Here is a 19,290-nt window from a genome sequence, read left to right on the forward strand (position 1 = left end):
GCCTCAAAATTATTTTTTAAAAGCCCGGGCTAACCACCCCCACCCTTTCTCACCGCGCCGTGAAGTATGTCGGGGCTTGTAGTCCTTGACGTCTGCTTCCCCTCTCTTGTTGAGCTGAGGCGTCCTGGTAAAACTACTACTCCCAAAAGGCAACGCGCGCTTCTCTCTAGCCTGTGCAAAATCCGAGTCAGCAAGGCGGGGCCAACAGAGGGCGGGACTGAAGGGACTATGGCGAAGGATTCGAATTCCGAAGGAGTTAATTCGCGGGAGGAGCTACTGTGGCACTGGAGGTAGGAGGGTCTTCCCTTTCAGCCCACGTCTGGATGGCTCGGCCTCTGCTCAGTCAGCCTCTGCTCAGCCCTCTGGAACTGCAGTGACAGTCGGTGCTGACGGTTGTTATTGTCGCTTATTTGTCATTGCTCCGTGTTCTTGGGACTCGGGCAGCTGCACACTGCGCGAGACCCTCAAGGAGGGTGGCTCAGTGGGATGTGGGGTCATTCCTTCTGACCCGTGGGGTTGATCTGCGCTGCCTCCCGATCCCTTGCTCCCTGTGACACCTGAAAAGGGGCGAGCTCTTACCCAAATAGAAAGGTAATTCAGCATAGTATGGTTCAGGAAGAAGAAGCGGCAGAAGAGGGATAGTTTTCCAGGTATCCAGTCAAAACTGAGCTTAGAAGAAGATGCCTAGTGAGGGTTTAGGAACCTCACCAAGGCATCCCCAACTGTTAAATTCAAAAAATTAATTTGCCTCATGAGGAAGAACAATAACTAGAGGACGCATTTTATTCCCCATTGAGATTCTGGGAAAAGTAACAAATGTCTAAATGCACGGTAACGTTCTCTTAATATGAGTTGGTTTTTTTTTTTTTTTTTTCCAGGAATATAGTAGTTTGGCTTGGTTTGTATTGACGGGGAGAGAGATGAGTTCCGTGGCAAAAATTTGTTCTTGACTCATGAATTTGTTTCTATCAGTTTGCTTCCTCACTTCCCCAAAACTTCGAGAGGAAGTCCTCTGTTGAGCAGAGACGTTAAAATTCTAACCACCATAGCTAATTCGGATCATAAACAACCAAATGAATGGGAGCAACTGTGGCCTTGGCAAGTCCAGAAACATAGGTGAGTAACATGTCTAGAAAAGGGAATAATCACTAGCTGAGTTAAAAAGAAGTATTTAACAAACCCCTCCTCCTGCATTGTCACCCCCCCCATTATAAAAGGAAGTGCAATATGGAATAAGCTGATTTTAAGTAATATGAGCTGTCTTTATATGCAAAAATAGCTCCGTGCTTTGAACTGATTTTGGATATGTATATCCAAAATATACATATATGTGTGTATATATATATATCCTTTATATATATATATATATCCTTTATATATATATATATATATATATATATATATATCCCTTATATATATATATATATAATCTTTAATTATATGCTGTACCTAGCTGAATCATAAACATTGTTTATAGTTGTTAGTTACTGTTGCTTTATGGCTTCAATGACTTCTCTTCTTAGTTCATAATTATGCATGTAGGATAGCTTCAAGAGGCCATTTCTAAAACACTAATCTGAACTGAATACTTGAGTCCTTGTGTCATCATTGTAACCAGGACTTCGACCTCTTGTCTATTTCAGATAGTATTTATGTTGACTGTGAACACCTACCTACTAGGTACAAGTAGATAAATAATTATATAAGCTACAAAAGTCCATCAGGTTTATGATTAAGTCACAAATTGTAGATAAAGAACTTAATGACAAGGCATCAGTTCCCACAGACAACTATTCAGGAGTTTAAGAGAATTGAATCAAACACATTTTCAGAAATATTTTGGGCAAATGCTTAGAATCAAATATGTTCCTACAACAGTCATTTCTACTACTAAATTCAAATTATAGTCTGTAAAGAATCACTTCTCTTTATTAGGTAATGTTCTTTGGGAGGAGAAAAACAAATTTTTAGAAACAAACCCATTTAACAAAAACATTTAAAAAGAAGAAGGGAAGTAACATGTGTTGAGTTCCTCCCACGTGCAATTCAGATGTGAAGCTAAGTGCTTTACACATAATCCCTGTTAATCCTTGTAAGAACACAGAGGAGAGATGCATCATTGGCCCCATTTTACAGATTGAAAAACTCAAGTCAAGAAAGTTATGATTCTTTAAATCATACCCAGAACGTATCTGGCTCAGAGTAGGTTCTATAGTCTGATCTGAAGAGACTGAGCATGTTTAAACTTTGCCTTTTAGGTTACACATGAGGATAATTTGCTAAGACATCAAGCTATGCAGAAAAACTCCGAGAGGAACCATAATTCAAGAATTTCTGGCATAGAATTGAATTCTGTGGATGCTGAGAAGGAAAAAAAAAAGAGTCAAAATAACTTTGTTGAACTGCTACCTCCAGAAGTTACTTTTAAAATTTTCAGTCAGCTAGACATTGGGAGTCTGTGCAGGGCTTCACTAACCTGCAAGAGCTGGAATAACATAGTAAGAAACAGTGACTCCTTGCGGAAACCTCATTGCTTGACTCTAGGAACTGTATGCCAAAGAGAAATAGACGATGATCTAGAAAGTGGATACTCCTGGAGAATAAGTTTAGTCTTTGTAGTCTGTAGTGTTTTTGACAATGTGGTGGTAGGCCAACTCCACCTTCTTCATAAGGAGGTAGGATTTACTAGACAGAGTGGCATACAGAGTGTGTTGGCTTTTGAAGTTACTCTTCTCTTACAAACCATCCCATCCATTCTTTTACATTTTTTTTAATCCTAAATTTAGGCATATTCCTCTGTTAGGTACTTCCTTCTACTTTATCCAAAACTCACAGCAAACTCTGTGGCTCTCCTTGCATGTGTACCCGTATGCATATGCCCACATGTACGCATACACACACAACACATTTATTAGTATATGTGTTTATCAGTGTAAATACTTATATTCTTTTCAGCCCTATCAATCAACTCCTCTGGTTTTAAACAAACTCACTCACCAACCACCTACTACGTTCTTTAACAATGATGATTTATCTCTTTCAGGTAATACTACTGAGGAGTTACCAGAAGAGTAAAGTGAAACACGAATGGCTAAGTGGTAGATACAGCAACATATGTTCTCCTCTGAGCCTACCAGAAAAAATCATGTTCCCAATGGATGTAGATACATGGGGGGAAATTCTAGAAGCAGAACTGGAAAGATAAGCTGAAAAATTACCAAGATCTTATAACTTTGAGACTTTGAAACTAAAATGACTCTTAGGTTCATTTTGTTGTTGTTGTTTACCATTTTAATGTTTAACATTTAGAAGAAAACTAAGTAGAAAATAATGAAAGTCAAATTTTGTTTTTATTCTGCACTTTCATAAAAATTTTTCTGGTTTTATTGTAAGGTAGAAAAAATCATGAAATGTCTATGTAGGAAATACTATACTGATGGAGTGATTTCAAAATGTATTGCTTCATGTATTTATAACAGCATATTGCACTACTTTAATGATGAGAGTTTGATTCGTATTTTCTACTGAATAGTAATTCAAAAATTCAGGAAACCGTTTGAAGAAACTGATTAGAGATTCATTCAGTAGTAGACCTAATTAGGCTCATAACAGGAAGTAGACCGCTAGGAAGACTACCTAAATGAAATTCATCACAATATGTTTAAATATAGAGTACAATTTATATTTCAATAACTTTAAAATGTCCATTTCAGTGGAATCAGATTGAATTGTCAAACACTGAGCCCATCTTAAAATGTGTTAAACTTGAGGTTTAGTTTAAAATTAACCTGACCGGAAGGCTAAAACTTGTGAGAGTAAGATTCCCATCACTTGCCTACTGACCTAGAACTGCTCTCAGGGACATATGGAAAGTTTCCAGAACACTTGAACTGCCAGTTTTTCTTGGCAAAAGCTTTCTTTCTAACAACCTTTTAGCACCATCTAGTGTACTACTGGTAGATAACCAAGACAAAGGACTTCAGGTCCTTTTTGTTTTCCTCACATTTCAAAGAAAAAATATATGTATTATTTTAGAGAACCCCATATACCTGACTTGTTGGAGTTTATAGCTCTCCAGGAACCTTCAGTTTAACTTTTGTTCTCTTTTTCTTAAAAGTAGATTGTATGGTACTTACTATACCAGATTGTTCATTCTGAATCTGTGGTTAGCACCATGGTTTAAAAAAAAAAAAAAAAACTATCTACAAAACATTTTGGTTAGTATAGCATTTTCTTTTTAATTGTGCTCCATAGCACAAAAAAGAAGAATCCAGGGAAGCTGTATTTTAAAAAGACACACAGTATCAGAAAGATGCCTCACTCTATGCAAAGCCCCTTGTTGGATCAAGCAGGTGAGGATCAACTAGAAGGGGCCTTGAAGACCATGCAGTGCCATCTTTAAGACTAATTAACAATCCCTTCTAGAGAAATTCCTCTCACCTCCCACACACCTAACTCTCTTCTTGGCAAACTTTCTTGTAAAACTTACCCTCTTTACCTGGAAACCATCCCTAGATTGTACCATTCTGGATTAAGTGACCTTCAATAGAGTTCCCTTAGTTCTGTGTACATACCACTCTTAAAGCTGTCTACTACATTAAATTGTCTGTTTTATTTGTCTGTCTCCCCCTTTAGACTGTGAGCTTCTTGAAGGCAGGGACCATTTATTTATATTTATGTTCCCCAAACCTGGAATATAGTAGGTATTCCACAAAGACTTGTTAAATTATTTCTATATTATTTATTTTAATCCTTCCCAGACTGTATAATAAAAATAATTTGCTATATTATTAGCAGACAACACTGCACTGAAATGCAATGTACAACCCATAAGATAGATGGGTTGCTTACTATTAATGCAAATACATGAATAATTGTTTTAGTCTTCTCAAAAGCTGTAAGAGAGAAACAGAGAAATAGAAATGTTTTGTTTTATGTTCTGGAATAAATATTTGAAAATAAATTTAACCCAAAAGTATCACTTATTTTTTTTAAAGATTTTATTTATTTGAAAGAGAGAAAATGAAAGAGAGCATGAGAGGGTACAGGGGCAGAGGGAGAAGCAGACTCCCCGCTGAGCAGGGAGCCTGATGTGGGACTCGATCACATGACTCCAGGATCATGACCTGAGACAAAGGCATTTGCTTAACCAACTGAGCCACCCAGGTGCTCCAGTATCAATTATTTTTAATTACTGGGTCATCCTAATGAGTTTTGGGGGTTTTTCGTTGTTTTTTAAAAGTTTTTAAATTTTTAATTTTTAATTTTTTTAAATTAACATATAATATCTGCTTCAGGTCTGTGAATCATCAGTCTTAACAATTCACACCACTCATCATAGCGCATACCCTCCCCAAGGTCCATAACCCAGCCACTCTATCCCTACCCCCGCACCCACCAGCAAACCTCAACTTCTTTCCTGAGATTAAGAGTCTCATGGTTTGTCTCCCTCCCCAGTCCCATCTTCTTTCTTTTTTTCCCTCCCTACCCCCCATGGCCTCCACCCTGCCTCCCAAACTCCTCATATCAGAGAGGTCATATAATAATTGTCTTTCTCTGATTAACTGATTTCACTTAGCACAATACCCTCTAGTTCCATCCACATCACTGCAATTTGGAAGATTTGGGGGTTTTGATGGCTGCATAGTATTCCCGTGTGTGTGTGTGTGTGTGTGTGTGTGTGTGTGTGTATCACAACGTCTTTATCCATTCATCTGCTGATGGACATCTGGGTTCTTTCCATAGTTTGGCTATTGTGGACATTACTGCTATAAACATTGGGGTGCAGGTGCCTCTTCAGATCACTACATTTGTATCTTCAGAGTAAATACCCAGTAGTGCAATTGCTGGGTCATAGTGTAGCTCTATTTTCAGCTTTTTGAAGAACCTTCATACTGTTTTCCAGAGTAACTGCACCAACTTGCATTCCCACCAATAGTGTAGGAGGATTCCCCTTTCTCCGCATCCTTGCCAACAGCTATTGTTTCCTGACTTGTTAATTTTAGCCATTCTGACTGGTGTGAGGTGGTATCTCATTGTGGTTTTGATTTGTATTTCCCTGATGCTGAGTAATGTGGAGCACTTTTTCATGTGTTTGTTGGCCATTTGGATGTCTTCTTTGCAGAAATGTCTGTTCATGTCTTCTGCTCATTTCTTGATTGGATTATTTGTTCTTTGTATGTTGAGTTTGTTCTTTATAGATCCTTATATTTCTTTATAGATTTTGGATACTAGCCCTTTATCTGATTAAGACATTGGCAAATACCTTCTCCCATTCTGTCGGTTGTCTTTTGGTTTTGTTGACTGTTTCCTTTGCTATGCAAAAGGTTTTGATCTTGAAGAAGTCCCAATAGTTCATTTTTGCCCTTGCTTCCCTTGCCTTTGGTGATGTATCTAGGAAGAAGTTGCTGTGGCTGAGGTCAAAGAGGTTGCTGCCTGTGTTCTTCTCAAGGATTTTGATGGATTCCTGTCTTACATTGAAGTCTTTCATCCATTTTGTGTCTATTTTTCTGTGTGGTGTAAGGAAATGGTCCAATTTCATTCTTCTACATGTGGCTCTCCAATTTTCCCAACACCATTTGTTGAAGAGACTATCTTTTTTCCATTGGACATTCTTTCCTGCTTTGTCGAAGATTAGTTAACCATAGAGTTGAGGGTCCATTTCTTGGCTCTCTATTCTGTTCCATTGATCTATATGTCTGTTTTTTGTGGCAGTACCATACTGTCTTGATGATGACAGTTTTGTAATAGAACTTGAAGTCTGGAATTGTGATGCTGCCAACTTTGGTTTTCTTTGTCAACATTCCTCTGGCTATTCAGGGTCTTTTCTTTCTTTCTTTCTTTCTTTTTTTAAGATTTTACTTATTTATTTGACACAGAGAGAGAAATCACAAGTAGGCAGAGCAGCAGGCAGAGAGAGGGGGGGAAGCAGGCTCCCTGCTGAACAGAGAACCCAAAGTGGGGCTCGATCCCAGGACTCTCAGATCATGACCTGAGCCAAAGGCAGAGGCTTAACCCACTGAGCCACCCAGGTGCCCCTCAGGGTCTTTTCTAGCTCCATATAAATTTTAGGATTATTTGTTCTATTTCCTTGAAAAAAATTGATGGTATTTTGACAGGGATTGCATTAAATGTGTAGATCACTCTAGGTAGCATATACATTTTCACCATATTTGTTCTTCCAATCCATAAGCATGGAATGTTTTTCCATTTCTTTGTGTCTTCCTCAATTTCTTTTATGAGTAGTTTATAGTTTTCTGAGTGCAGATTCTTTGCCTCTTTGGTTAGGTTTATTACTTGGTATCTTATGGTTCTGGGTGCAATTGTAAGTGGGATCAACTCCTTAATTTCTCTGTCTTCTGTCTTGCTGTTGGTATATAGAAATGCAACGGATTTCTGTGCATTGATTTTACATCCTGACACTTTACTGAATTCCTATATGGGTTCTAGCAATTATGGAGTGGAGTCTTTTGGGTTTTCCACATAAAGTATTGTATCATTTGCAAAGAGTGAGAGTTTGACTTCTTCTTTGCCTATTCAGATGCCTTTTATTTCTTTTTGTTGTCTGACTGCTGAGGCTAGGACTTCTAGCACTATGTTGAATAGCAGTGGTGTTAGTAGACAGCCCTGCCATGTTCCTGACCTTAGCAGAAAAGCTCTCAGTTTTTCCCCATTGAAAATGATATTCACTGTGGGTTTTTCACAGATGGCTTTGATGATATTGAGGTATGTACCCTCTATCACTACACTTGAAGAGTTTTGATCAAGAAAGGATGCTGTACTTTGTCAAATGCTTTTTTCAGCATCTACTGAGAGTATCATAGGTTCTGGTTCTTTTATTAATGTACTGTATCACATTGATTGAATTGCGGATTTTGAACCAACCTTGCAGCCCAGGAATAAATCCCACTTGGTCGTGGTGAATAATCCTTTTAATGTACTGTTGGATCCTATTGGCTAATATTTTGGTGAGAATTTTTGCATCCATGTTCATCAAGGATATTGGTCTGCAATTCTCTTTTTTGATGGGGTCTTTGTCTGGTTTGGGGATCAAGGTAATGCTCACCTCATAAAATGAGTTTGGAAGTTTTCCTTCTATTTCTATTTTTTGGAAAATTTTCAGGAGAATAGGTATTAATTCTTCTTTAAATGTTTGGTAGAATTCCCATGGGAAGCCATCTGGCCCCAGATGGTCTGGGCCCAGACTGATGACTGTTTCAATCTCCTTACCTGTGATGGGTCTGTTCAGGTTTTCTATTTCTTCCTGGTTCAGTTTTGGTAGTTTATTATTACTGCTTCAATGTCCTTGCTGTTTATGGGTCTTTCTATTTATTGCTCATTCGTTTTGGTAGTTTATACGTTCCTAGGAATGCATCCATTTCTTCCAGGTTGTCTAATTTTGTTGACATATAATTGCTCATAATACGTCCTTATAATTGTTTGCATTTCTTTGGTGTTGGTTGTGATCTCTCTCATTCATGATTTTATTAATTTGGGTCCTTTCTCTTTTCTTTTTAATAAGTCTGGCCAGGGGTTCATCAATCTTAATTCTTTCAAAGAACCAGCTCCTAGTTTCATTGATTTGTTCTACTGTTCTTTTGGTTTCTATTTCATTGATTTCTGCTCTGATCTTTATGATTTCCCTTCTCCTGCTAGGTTTAGGCTTTCTTTGCTGTTCTTTCTTCAGCTCCTTTAGGTGTACGGTTAGGTTGTGTACTTGAGGCCTTTCTTGTGTCTTGAGAAAGGCTTGTATTGCTATATACTTTCCTCTCAGGACCACCTTTGCTGTGTCCCAAAGATTTTGAACAGTTGTGTTTTCATTTTCATTTGTTTCCATGAATTTTCTCATTCTTCTTTAGTTTCCTGGTTGACCCATTCATTCTTTAGTAGGATGCTCTTTAGCCTCCATGTATTTGAGTTCTTTCCAACTTTCCTCTTGTGGTTGAGTTCTAGTTTCAAAGCATTGTGGTCTGAAAATATGCAGGGAATGATGCCAATCTTTTGGTACTGGTTGAGACTGGATTTGTGACCCAGGATGTGATCTATTCTAGAGTATGTTCCATGTGCACTAGAGAAGAATGTGTTCCTGTTGCCTTGGGATGGAATGTTCTGAATATATCTGTGATGTCCATCTGGTCCAGTGTGTCATTCAAAACCTTTATTTCCTTTTTGATCTTTTGCTTAGATGATCTGTCCATTTCAGTAAGGGGTGTTAAAGTCCCCTACTATTATTGTATTATTGTTGATGTGTTTCTTTGATTTTGTTATTAATTGGTTTATATAATTAGCTGCTCCCATGTTAGGGGCATAGATATTTAAAATTGTTAGATCTTCTTGTTGGAAAGACCCTTTATGTATGATATAGTGTCCTTCCTCATCTTTTATTATAGTCTTTGGTTTAAAATCTAATTTCTCTGATATAAGGATTGCCACCCTGGCTTTCTTTTGATGTCCATTAGCATGGTAAATTGTTTTCCACCCCCTCACTTTAAATCTGGAGGTGTCTTTGGGTCTAAAATGAGTTTCTTGAAGACAGCATATTGATGGGTCTTGGTTTTTTTTATCCATTCTGATACCCTTTGTCTTTTGATTGGGGCCTTTAGCCCATTTACATTCAGGGTAACTACTGAAAGATACAAATTGAGTGCCATTGTATTGCCTGTAAGGTGACTGTTACTGTATATTGTCTCTGTTCCTTTCTGGTCTGTTACTTTTAGGCTCTCTCTTTGCTTAGAAGACCCCTTTCAATATTTCCTATAGGGCTGGTTTGGTGTTTGCAAATTCTTTTCGTTTTTGTTTGTCCTGGAAGTTTTTTATCTCCTATTTTCAATGACAGCCTACCTGGATATAGTATTCTTGGCTGCATATTTTTCTAGTTTAGTGCTCTAAATATATCATGCCAGTCCTTGTTGGCCTGCTAGGTCTCTGTGGCTAGGTCTGCTGCCAGTCTAATATTTCTACCATTTTATGTTACAGACCTCTTATCCTGAGCTACTTTCAGGATTTTCTCTTTGTCACTGAGACTTGTAAGTTTTACTGTTAAATGATGGGGTGTTGACCTATTTTTATTGATTTTGAGGGGGAGTCTCTGTACCTCCTGGATTTTGATGCTTGTTCCCTTCGCCAAGTTAGGAAACTCTGCTATAACTTGCTGCAATATACCTTCTGCCCCTCTATATCTTTCTTCTTCTTCTGGGATCCCAATTATTTTAATATTGTTTTGTCATCTTGTATCACTTACCTCTCGAATTCTTCCCTCATGGTCCAGTGGTTGTTTATCTCTTTTTCTCAGCTTCTTTATTCTCCATCATTTGGTGTTCTGTATCACTAATTCTCTCTCCTGCCTCATTTATCCTAGCAGTAAGAGCCTCCATTTCTTATTGCACCTCATTAATAGGGTTTTTTTTTTAGTTCAACTTGTTTAGATTTTAGTTCTTTTATTTCTCCAGAAAGGGATTCTCTAGTATCTTCTATGCATTTTTCAAGCTCAGCAAGCACCTTGATAATAGTCATTCTGAACTCTAGTTCTGACATCTTACTAATGTTCGTATTGATTAGGTCCCTAGCCATCAGTACTGCCTCTTGCCTCTTGTTTTTTTTTTTTTTTTTTTTTTTTGAGGTGAGTTTTTCCACCTTGTCATTTTATCCAGATAGGAATAGATGAATGCTATGATCTCTGTGATATGAGGAATATGAGAGGCAGAGCGGGGGGGCATGGGGGGGCAGGGAGGGAAAAAATGAAACAAGATAGGAGCAGGGAGAGACACTAACCATAAGAGACTCCTAATCCCAGGAAACAAACTAAGGGTTGCAGGGGGTGGGGGGAGGGATAGGGTGGCTGGATTATGGACATAGGGGAGGATATGTGCTATGGTGAGTTCTGTGAATAGTGTAAGACTGATGATTCACAGACCTGTACCCCTGAACCAAATAATACATTATATGTTAATAAAATACTTCATAATAAAAAAAACAGATGAATGAGAGAACAAAATACTAAAAGCATAGCAAGGACCCCAGAAAAATATACAGTAACCAAATCAGAGGAGACCCGAAACTGGGGGGAGAAGAAAGAAGGGGGGGAAAATATATATGTGTGTGTGTGTGTGTGTGTGAGTGTATACATATATATGTATGATATATGTATATATATGATATATGTAGGTATGTATTAGATTGGTGAATACAACAGAGCCACACACTTGATTTTAGATGTATTGTTTTGGTCTGTTAGAAGAAACTGCCTCTCAAAATTTTAAAGAAAGAAAAATTTATATATACACAAAAATAAGGGTAAACATGATGAAGGGATAGAATAGGACTGTAAAGATGAAAATTTTAAAAGATTCTAAAAAAAGAATTGATGATAAGTTGGTTGAAAATAGAATAGTAAAATAAAAAATTTTTTAAAAAGAGGAAAGAATGTGATCAAACTGGAGACTAGAACAAAGCCATGTGCTAGATTTATGGTATATTTTGATCTGTTAAAAGAAACTGTATCCCAAAATTTTAAAGAAAGAAAAACATATATGTATACAAAAAATAAGGTTAAATACAATGAAGGGATAGAATATGATAATAACAATGAAAATTTTAAAAGATTTTTTTAAAATGTATTGATAAGATAAAATAGTTTAAAAATTTTAAAATAGGAAAGAGGAAAAACTTTTAAAAATAGAATAGGAAAAAAATAAAATTAAAAAAATTTAACTTTGAAAGACTAAAGAATCATGGGAAAAAAAGCCATGAATTTTATGGGCCATATTCCACAAGTTCTGAAGTTTTGTAGTTCTCATTGATTGGTGAACTTGGTCTTGGCTGGATGTTCTTGCTGATCTTCTGGGAGAAGGGCCAGTTGCCGTGATTCTCAAATGTCTTTGCCAGAGGCAGAATAGCACTGCTCTTGCCAGGGGCCAGCCTAAGTAATCTGCTCACGTTCGTGCTCCAGAGCTTTTGTTCCCTAAACGCGCTTTCCTTACAACTTTGAAGGACGGGAATGAAAATGGCGGCCTCCCAATCTCCAGTCTGTAGGAGCCAAGAGTTTGGGCCCCACTTCTCAGTGTGCCCTTGGGGAAAAGCAGTCAATTCCTCCCATCTCCCTGGTCTCCAGCTGCACTCCGTGCTCACCTGGCCTGTGACCGAGCATTTCTGTCTCTGGCACACATGCCCCGTTTGGAGTCTCCAAACCCAGCAGATTCCTGAAGTGTGCTCCTGTGCCACTCCTTTCAGAGAAGGAAGGAGGGGGTCTCCCTGGATCTGCTGTTTGTGGGGTCCCTGCTTGAAGAGTAGTGGCCCGACTGCGCCTTGGATCACGATTTAAGGTAACCCCAAGCTAACAGCCCCCACCTCGGCTCCATCTCTGTAGCCAACTTCTCTGCTCTGATAGCTGGGTGCTCTGCCACACTCACACCCCTGGTCTTTTTGTGACCCTGCAGGTCCTGAGAGCAAACTGTCCCCGCAAGGGCTCCACCCCCACTTAGGCTCTGGAGCAACATCCCTCAGTGGGACATACCTCTAAAAGTTCTGGTTTTGAGCTCTGCTGCTCTACCCCTTGCTGGGAGCTGGCCCCTTCCCCCGGAGTCTATCTTCCCATATATTGCCTCAGATTCACTTCTCTCCACATCCTACCTTCCAGAAAGTGGTCGCTTTTCTGTTCCTAGAATTGCTGCTCTTCTTTTCAGTCTCCTGTTGAGTTTGTGGGTGTTCAGAATGCTTTGATAACTAGCTGAACTCCTGGGACCAATAATATTTATCCTCCACCATCTTGTTCCTCTCCACCCTAATGAGTTTTAAGTATTATTTTGCAAATTATATGAATAACCTTTATTTGGTTGCTTTTAGTACAATAGCATTAAAATTATTTTGCATAATAAATTATAAGCTATGATCACAGTCCACACAGAAAGGAATATTTGGGAACTTAATGATAAATTTTGTGTCAAGGGCTTAGAATGAACTGTACCTTTATCAGAGCAAGCCATTAGCATCTGAGAACATGAGTGGGTGGAGTAGAATGGAGGGAAGCAGTGCTCTTACTCATAGATAAAATAACATGTTACATAAACACAGTTTCTTAAAGAGGCAAGATTGTTGGTGTAGAATATTAAGGAGTTTCCAGCATTATTTAATATTTAATCAGTTCAAGATCTAATATTTTTTAAATTTAGAAACCTTACTTTAGTTTCTCTAGTCTATAACCCAATCTTAGACCTGAACATAATCATCAATAAAATCTGCATGAATAAGAACTTCAGACCTTAGAATACTCAAGTAAATAAAAGCCTAAATTGAAAAATATATCCCTGGGGTGCCTGGGTGGCTCAGTGGGTTAAGCCTCTGCCTTCAGCTCAGGTCATGATCCCAGGGTCCTGGGATCGAGCCCCACATCGGCTTCTCTGCTCCGCGGGAAGCCTGCTTCCTCCTCTCTCTCTGCCTGCCTCTCTGCCTACTTGTGATCTCTCTCTGTCAAATAAATAAATAAAATCTTTAAAAAAAAAAAAGAAAAAGAAAAATATATCCCTAACCACTTTAATTTCATCTTTGCTTTGATTTCATATAATATCTTCTCTCCAAAACTTCAATTGCCATAGTAATAGTAACAAAAATAAGATGACTAGTAACATCATAGGAAAAATAATACATAAGATGAAAGAGCACACATTTTTATTTAAAGTAGAATTGAAAGACCAAAATCATCAAATAGATGAAATTAGATCAACAATGGAGAACATTGATTAATTGTAACAGCCAACATTTATTGAGTGCCTACTCTGAACCAAGTATAGTGCTTGCTTATATAGGGGACACTATTACTCTACATCCTTTCTATGGATGAGGAAACTGAAAAATAGAGAATGAGCTCATCTATCTAGTCCATCACCACTCCCCAGCACCTATGAAAATGTAACATGTAGTGAGTGCACAATAAATTTTTATTGAATTAATAATTAAAAACTTACCTGAGACTGAGTAACTTGAATGAAATATCCAAGAATGTTCCTCCAACTTTTTATTTTAAAAAATTTCAAACACACAGAAAAACAAAAACATAAGACAAAAAACTTGGGGCACCTGGGTGGCTCAGTGGGTTAAAGCCTCTGCCTTTGGCTCAGGTCATGATCCCAGGGTCCTGGGATCGAGCCCCACGTCGGGCTCTCTGCTCAGTGGGGAACCTGCTTCCTCCTCTCTCTCTGCCTACTTGTGATCTGTCTGTCAAATAAATAAATAAAAATCTTAAAAAAAAAAATTCTTATATACATCATCACCTAGATATATCAGTTGTTAATATTTACACATTTGTTTTGTTTATTATTTATTTTTGTTGAAGCATTGGAAACTAAGTTGCAAACATAATGGTACTTTACCCCTAAGTACTTCAACATGCATCTCCTAAGAATATTCTCCTATATGCAATACCATTGTCATACCTAAAATTTTATATTGATTCAATAATATAACCTAATTTACAATCTTTATTTAAAGTTTCTTTTTTTTTTTAAAGATTTTTTATTTATTTATTTGACAGAGAGAGATCACAAGTAGACGGAGAGGCAGGCAGAGAGAGAGAGAGGGAAGCAGGCTTCTTGCTGAGCAGAGAGCCCGATGTGGGACTCGATCCCAGGACCTTAAGATCATGACCTGAGCCGAAGGCAGCAGCTTAACCCACTGAGCCACCCAGGCGCCCTTATTTAAAGTTTCTTAATGGCCCCCAAAATAGATAGTTTTTTTTCAATTCAGGATCCAAACAAGGTTTACAAGTGCATGTAATTTTTTTTATGGCTTCTTAATCTCTCTTAACCAGAAACATCCCTCTGCCTTTGGTTTTGTTTTTCAGAATATTGACTTTTTTCAGAATATTGACTTTTTTCAGAATATTGTTTCTTTAAGAATTCAGGTTCGTTTTCTCATAAAACGTTCTTTAAATTATATGCTGATCATCTCTTCATGATTTGATTTAGCAATTATATATAGATGGATTTAATAGACTTCTTAATGTACCACATTAGAAGGCACATAATGTCTAATTGTTTTACTGTGTGACAGAGTAAGTCTGATTATTTGCTTGAGGGGGTAATCACCAAATCTCTTCTTTCAAAGGGTTATTTTCCCATAGAACCAAAATTTCTTTTTTCAAGAACCTGTTTCTGGAGTATTCCCCTTTGACTAAACCTATGCTAAATGGGTTTATAATAGCTATAATTTATCATATAAATTATTATATAAAATTATATAATATTTATTAATAAGTATCTACATAAAATTTATTAAATAAATTATATATTATAATTTATTATAAAATTATATATTATATAAATATAATTATATATAAATTATAGGTCATAAATTATAGGTCATAAATTATGTATAATTTATTATATAAATTATATTTCATCTTCATAATTAGACTTTCAAAGAACCCAGGAAATCATCTTCAAGTTATTTTCCAGTTAGTTTAAATATCAATATATGAGGATGTAAAGCCACTAATTAAACCCAAATCCCTTTGATTTCAGAGACTAAGTTTTAAACCACTAGAGTATAGTGCCTTTTATAATTTTGACACTTAGTCCCTACACTGAAGCAACATAAAGGACTAAGACTAACAGGGAATGCCTCCCATACAAATATCTAGAAAATCAGAGGAAATCAATATTAGATACATAGAACTTAACATTTCTGCTAATAGAACAGTTAATTCTAAGCCTTCCTACTTAGGACAACTTGAAAACCTCAAGCAAAAAATGTACTCTACCAGAAGGCATCATGGAGCTAACCAGATAGTAAAGAAATAGTGGACCAGTTACTAGAAAAAGAAAGAGAACCAGAGAGCTAAGTCCATGATTAAGTTTAATCTTGCCGTGGAGCATTTGCTAATTTCTGCAAGAGTAATTGAGAGGTAAGTAGATGCTAAAAGCCTCTTGAGACTATGAGGACAATGAGTGGAATCTAGGACTCACTCAGAGTAGGGGAATGGGGAAACCCTCTCCTTACTAATTCCCTCTTGTAGTTTGGGACCCAGAAGGACTGCACCCTAGGAATGGGAGTGACCTGGAAGTACATAAAATCTCACAAGGGAATCAAGCACTTTCAAAACACCTCAGTCTCTGAAAGTAGCATGTGAGGATCCCGGAATAATAATGCCTTAAATATCTGGCAGAACCAAAAAAAAAAGTCCTCCCGAGAGAAAAAGATCAACATTATAGGCTTCACATTATGTCTGCAAACATTTTTTAAAATCAGTGTCTGATGCAGACACACATACATACAGACACACATATAAATAAGGAGTCATGGTAACATGAATAAAAACAGAAAGACACAATAGAAAAGACCTACAGTTGGAGTTATCAGATGAAGCTTCCAAAACAACAAAGCTTGAGGTAATCAGTGAGATAAAAGGTATGCTGAAAATTTCAACAAAAGGACTGAAAATAATAGAAAGAGCCAATAGGAATTTTAAACTAAAAAGAATGACGTATTAAAAAAATAAGTTAAAAAAGTGATCTGCTGGGTGCCTGGGTGGCTTAGTCAGTTAAGTGGCTGCCTTCAGCTCAGGTCATGATCCCAGGGTGCTGGGATCGAGCTCCGCATCGGGCTCCCTGCTCATCAGGGAGCCTGCTTCTCCCTCTCCTTCTGCCTGCCTCTTTGCCTATTTGTGCTATCTCTCTGTCAGGTAAATAAAATCTTAAAAAAAATAAATAAATAAAAGAAAGAGAGAGAGATCTGCTGTTTAACAGCAGCTTAAACCCAGCTGAAGAGAAGGGGAAAGCATTTGCGAATCTGAAGATAAGAGCCAACAAAATATCCAGAATAAAGTAAGGAGAGGAAAAGAATGAAAAATACAGAGAAGAGGACAGTGGGAAAATATTAATTGAGAAGTGCTAATATATGTGTACTTAGAGTCTAAGAAGACAACGAGGGATAGAATGAGGCAGAAGCAATTTTGAGGCAATGACAGCCACAAACTTTCTAAAACTGATGAGTAACCTCAAGTCACAGATTCAAGAAGCCATACAATCTGCAAACATGTTAAATAAATCATATACTCACTCAACCATAACACATTAAATCTGCTAAAAAACAAAGACCAAGAGAAAAATGAAAGCAGCCAAAGAAAAAGGAAAAACTACCTCTGGATGCTCAATAATTAAATTGAATGATTTTTTCTTAACAAGAACAAAGAAATGTTATCTTCAAAGAAACTTTCGGAAGAAGGAAACCACCAACCTAGAATTCTGTACTCAGAGGAGATACTTTGCAAGAAAGAAGGTGAAGCAAAGACATACTCAGGAACACAAAAACTCAAGAGAACTCCTCACGAACAGACTTCTATTCAAAAGGTAAAAGGAATATGTTCCAGATTTCATCTGGTTCAGGTATAGGAAATACTAGAGAGCAAGAAAAGTGGTAACTATGTGAACAAATCTCAAAGAAGAACAAGCATGAGACAATAATCGAATACAGAGTGAATTAAAATACAGGATAACAATGGCATTTAAATAAGGAGGACATAAATGGGACTTAAAACTCAAATTTCTTGCATTGTCTAAGAAGAAAGTAAAAAAGCCAATTAATGTTCTGCTTTGGGAAGTAATGGGTATGCGAAGCAATCTCTATGGTAAAACCCAAAGGAATTGTAAAGGAATATATAACTACCAAGCCAATAGTTAACTACCAAGGTAAAATGGAATTTTAATTTAAAACAAAATCAATTTAATTTAAAACAAAAATCAATTAACACAAGAAAATACAGAGATAGTAACATGGAACAAGCCGGATAAACAAAAAATAAGTAGTGAGATGGGAAATTTCAACCAAATGTATTGTTGATTATAGTTAATATAAGTACACTAAATGCTCTAGTGTAAAGATAAAGAGATCAGACTGCATTTTGTAGGAGATACATCAAAACATAAGGATACAGCTTTCTGCCCGTGGACGCCGCCGAGTAAGCATCGTTAAAGTCTCCCCTCCCACCGCCGTCATGTCTAAGTCAGAGTCTCCCAAAGAGCCTGAACAGCTTCGGAAGCTCTTCATCGGAGGTCTGAGCTTTGAAACAACCGATGAGAGTCTGAGGAGCCATTTTGAGCAATGGGGAACACTTACGGACTGTGTGGTAATGAGAGACCCAAACACCAAGCGCTCCAGAGGCTTTGGGTTTGTCACATATGCCACTGTGGAGGAGGTGGATGCAGCCATGAATGCAAGGCCACACAAGGTGGATGGAAGAGTTGTGGAACCAAAGAGGGCTGTCTCAAGAGAAGATTCTCAAAGACCTGGTGCCCACTTAACTGTGAAAAAGATTTTTGTTGGTGGCATTAAAGAAGACACTGAAGAACATCATCTAAGAGATTATTTCAAACAGTATGGGAAAATCGAAGTGATTGAGATCATGACTGACCGAGGCAGTGGCAAAAAGAGGGGTTTTGCTTTTGTAACATTTGATGACCATGATTCTGTAGACAAGATTGTCATTCAAAAATACCATACTGTGAATGGCCACAACTGTGAAGTAAGGAAAGCGCTCTCTAAGCAAGAGATGGCTAGTGCTTCATCCAGCCAAAGAGGTCGAAGTGGTTCTGGAAACTTTGGTGGTGGTCGTGGAGGTGGTTTGGTGGGAATGACAACTTTGGTCGCGGAGGAAACTTCAGTGGTCGAGGTGGCTTTGGTGGCAGTCGAGGTGGTGGTGGATATGGTGGCAGTGGGGATGGCTATAACGGATTTGGTAATGATGGAAGCAACTTTGGAGGTGGCGGAAGCTATAATGATTTTGGCAATTACAACAATCAATCCTCAAATTTTGGACCCATGAAAGGAGGCAATTTTGGAGGCAGAAGCTCTGGCCCTTATGGTGGTGGAGGCCAATACTTCGCCAAACCACAAAACCAAGGTGGCTATGGTGGTTCCAGCAGCAGCAGCAGCTACGGCAGTGGCAGAAGGTTTTAATTACTGCCAGGAAACAAAGCTTAGCAGGAGAGGAGAGCCAGAGAAGTGACAGGGAAGCTACAGGTTACAACAGATTTGTGAACTCAGCCAAGCACAGTGGTGGCAGGGCCTAGCTGCTACAAAGAAGACATGTTTTAGACAATACTCATGTGTATGGGCAAAAAAAAACTCGAGGACTGTATTTGTGACTAATTGTATAACAGGTTATTTTAGTTTCTGTTCTGTGGAAAGTGTAAAGCATTCCAACAAAGGGTTTTAATGTAGATTTTTTTTTTTGCACCCATGCTGTTGATTGCTAAATGTAATAGTCTGATCATGACGCTGAATAAATGTGTCTTTTTAAAA

The 19,290-nt window shown here is 37.8% G+C and overlaps 1 protein-coding gene and 1 pseudogene across 3 annotated transcripts; both read left to right on the forward strand.

Moving 5' to 3' along the window:
- Nucleotides 1-154: 154 nt before the first annotated feature.
- Nucleotides 155-4,978, forward strand: FBXO48 (F-box protein 48). 3 transcript variants are annotated; one of them, XM_047746071.1, is made up of 4 exons: nt 155-290; nt 973-1,116; nt 2,259-2,675; nt 3,044-4,978. In XM_047746071.1, exons 3-4 carry the CDS (start codon nt 2,295-2,297, stop codon nt 3,203-3,205), a joined length of 543 nt encoding a protein of 180 aa, XP_047602027.1. In that variant the 5' UTR covers nt 155-290; nt 973-1,116; nt 2,259-2,294; the 3' UTR covers nt 3,206-4,978. The 3 variants fall into 3 exon arrangements, with proteins under 3 accessions (XP_047602027.1, XP_047602028.1, XP_047602026.1); XM_047746072.1 differs by having other exon boundaries at nt 204-290; nt 879-1,116; XM_047746070.1 differs by lacking the exon at nt 155-290 and adding an exon at nt 297-591.
- A 12,955-nt stretch (nt 4,979-17,933) lies between these two features.
- LOC125109720 (heterogeneous nuclear ribonucleoprotein A1-like) lies at nt 17,934-18,945 on the forward strand (annotated as a pseudogene).
- The last annotated feature ends 345 nt before the right edge of the window (nt 18,946-19,290 follow it).

The sequence above is a fragment of the Lutra lutra genome, chromosome 9 (genome assembly GCF_902655055.1).
Source record: "Lutra lutra chromosome 9, mLutLut1.2, whole genome shotgun sequence".
Classification (NCBI taxonomy): domain Eukaryota; kingdom Metazoa; phylum Chordata; class Mammalia; order Carnivora; family Mustelidae; genus Lutra; species Lutra lutra.

Bases quoted from the DNA above. Each gene is read 5' to 3' on its own strand.
- FBXO48 (XM_047746071.1), top strand. From the start codon at position 2,295: ATGCAGAAAAACTCCGAGAGGAACCATAATTCAAGAATTTCTGGCATA. The intron at 2,676-3,043 runs GTAGGATTTACT...TATCTCTTTCAG, and splicing joins TCCACCTTCTTCATAAGGAG to GTAATACTACTGAGGAGTTA.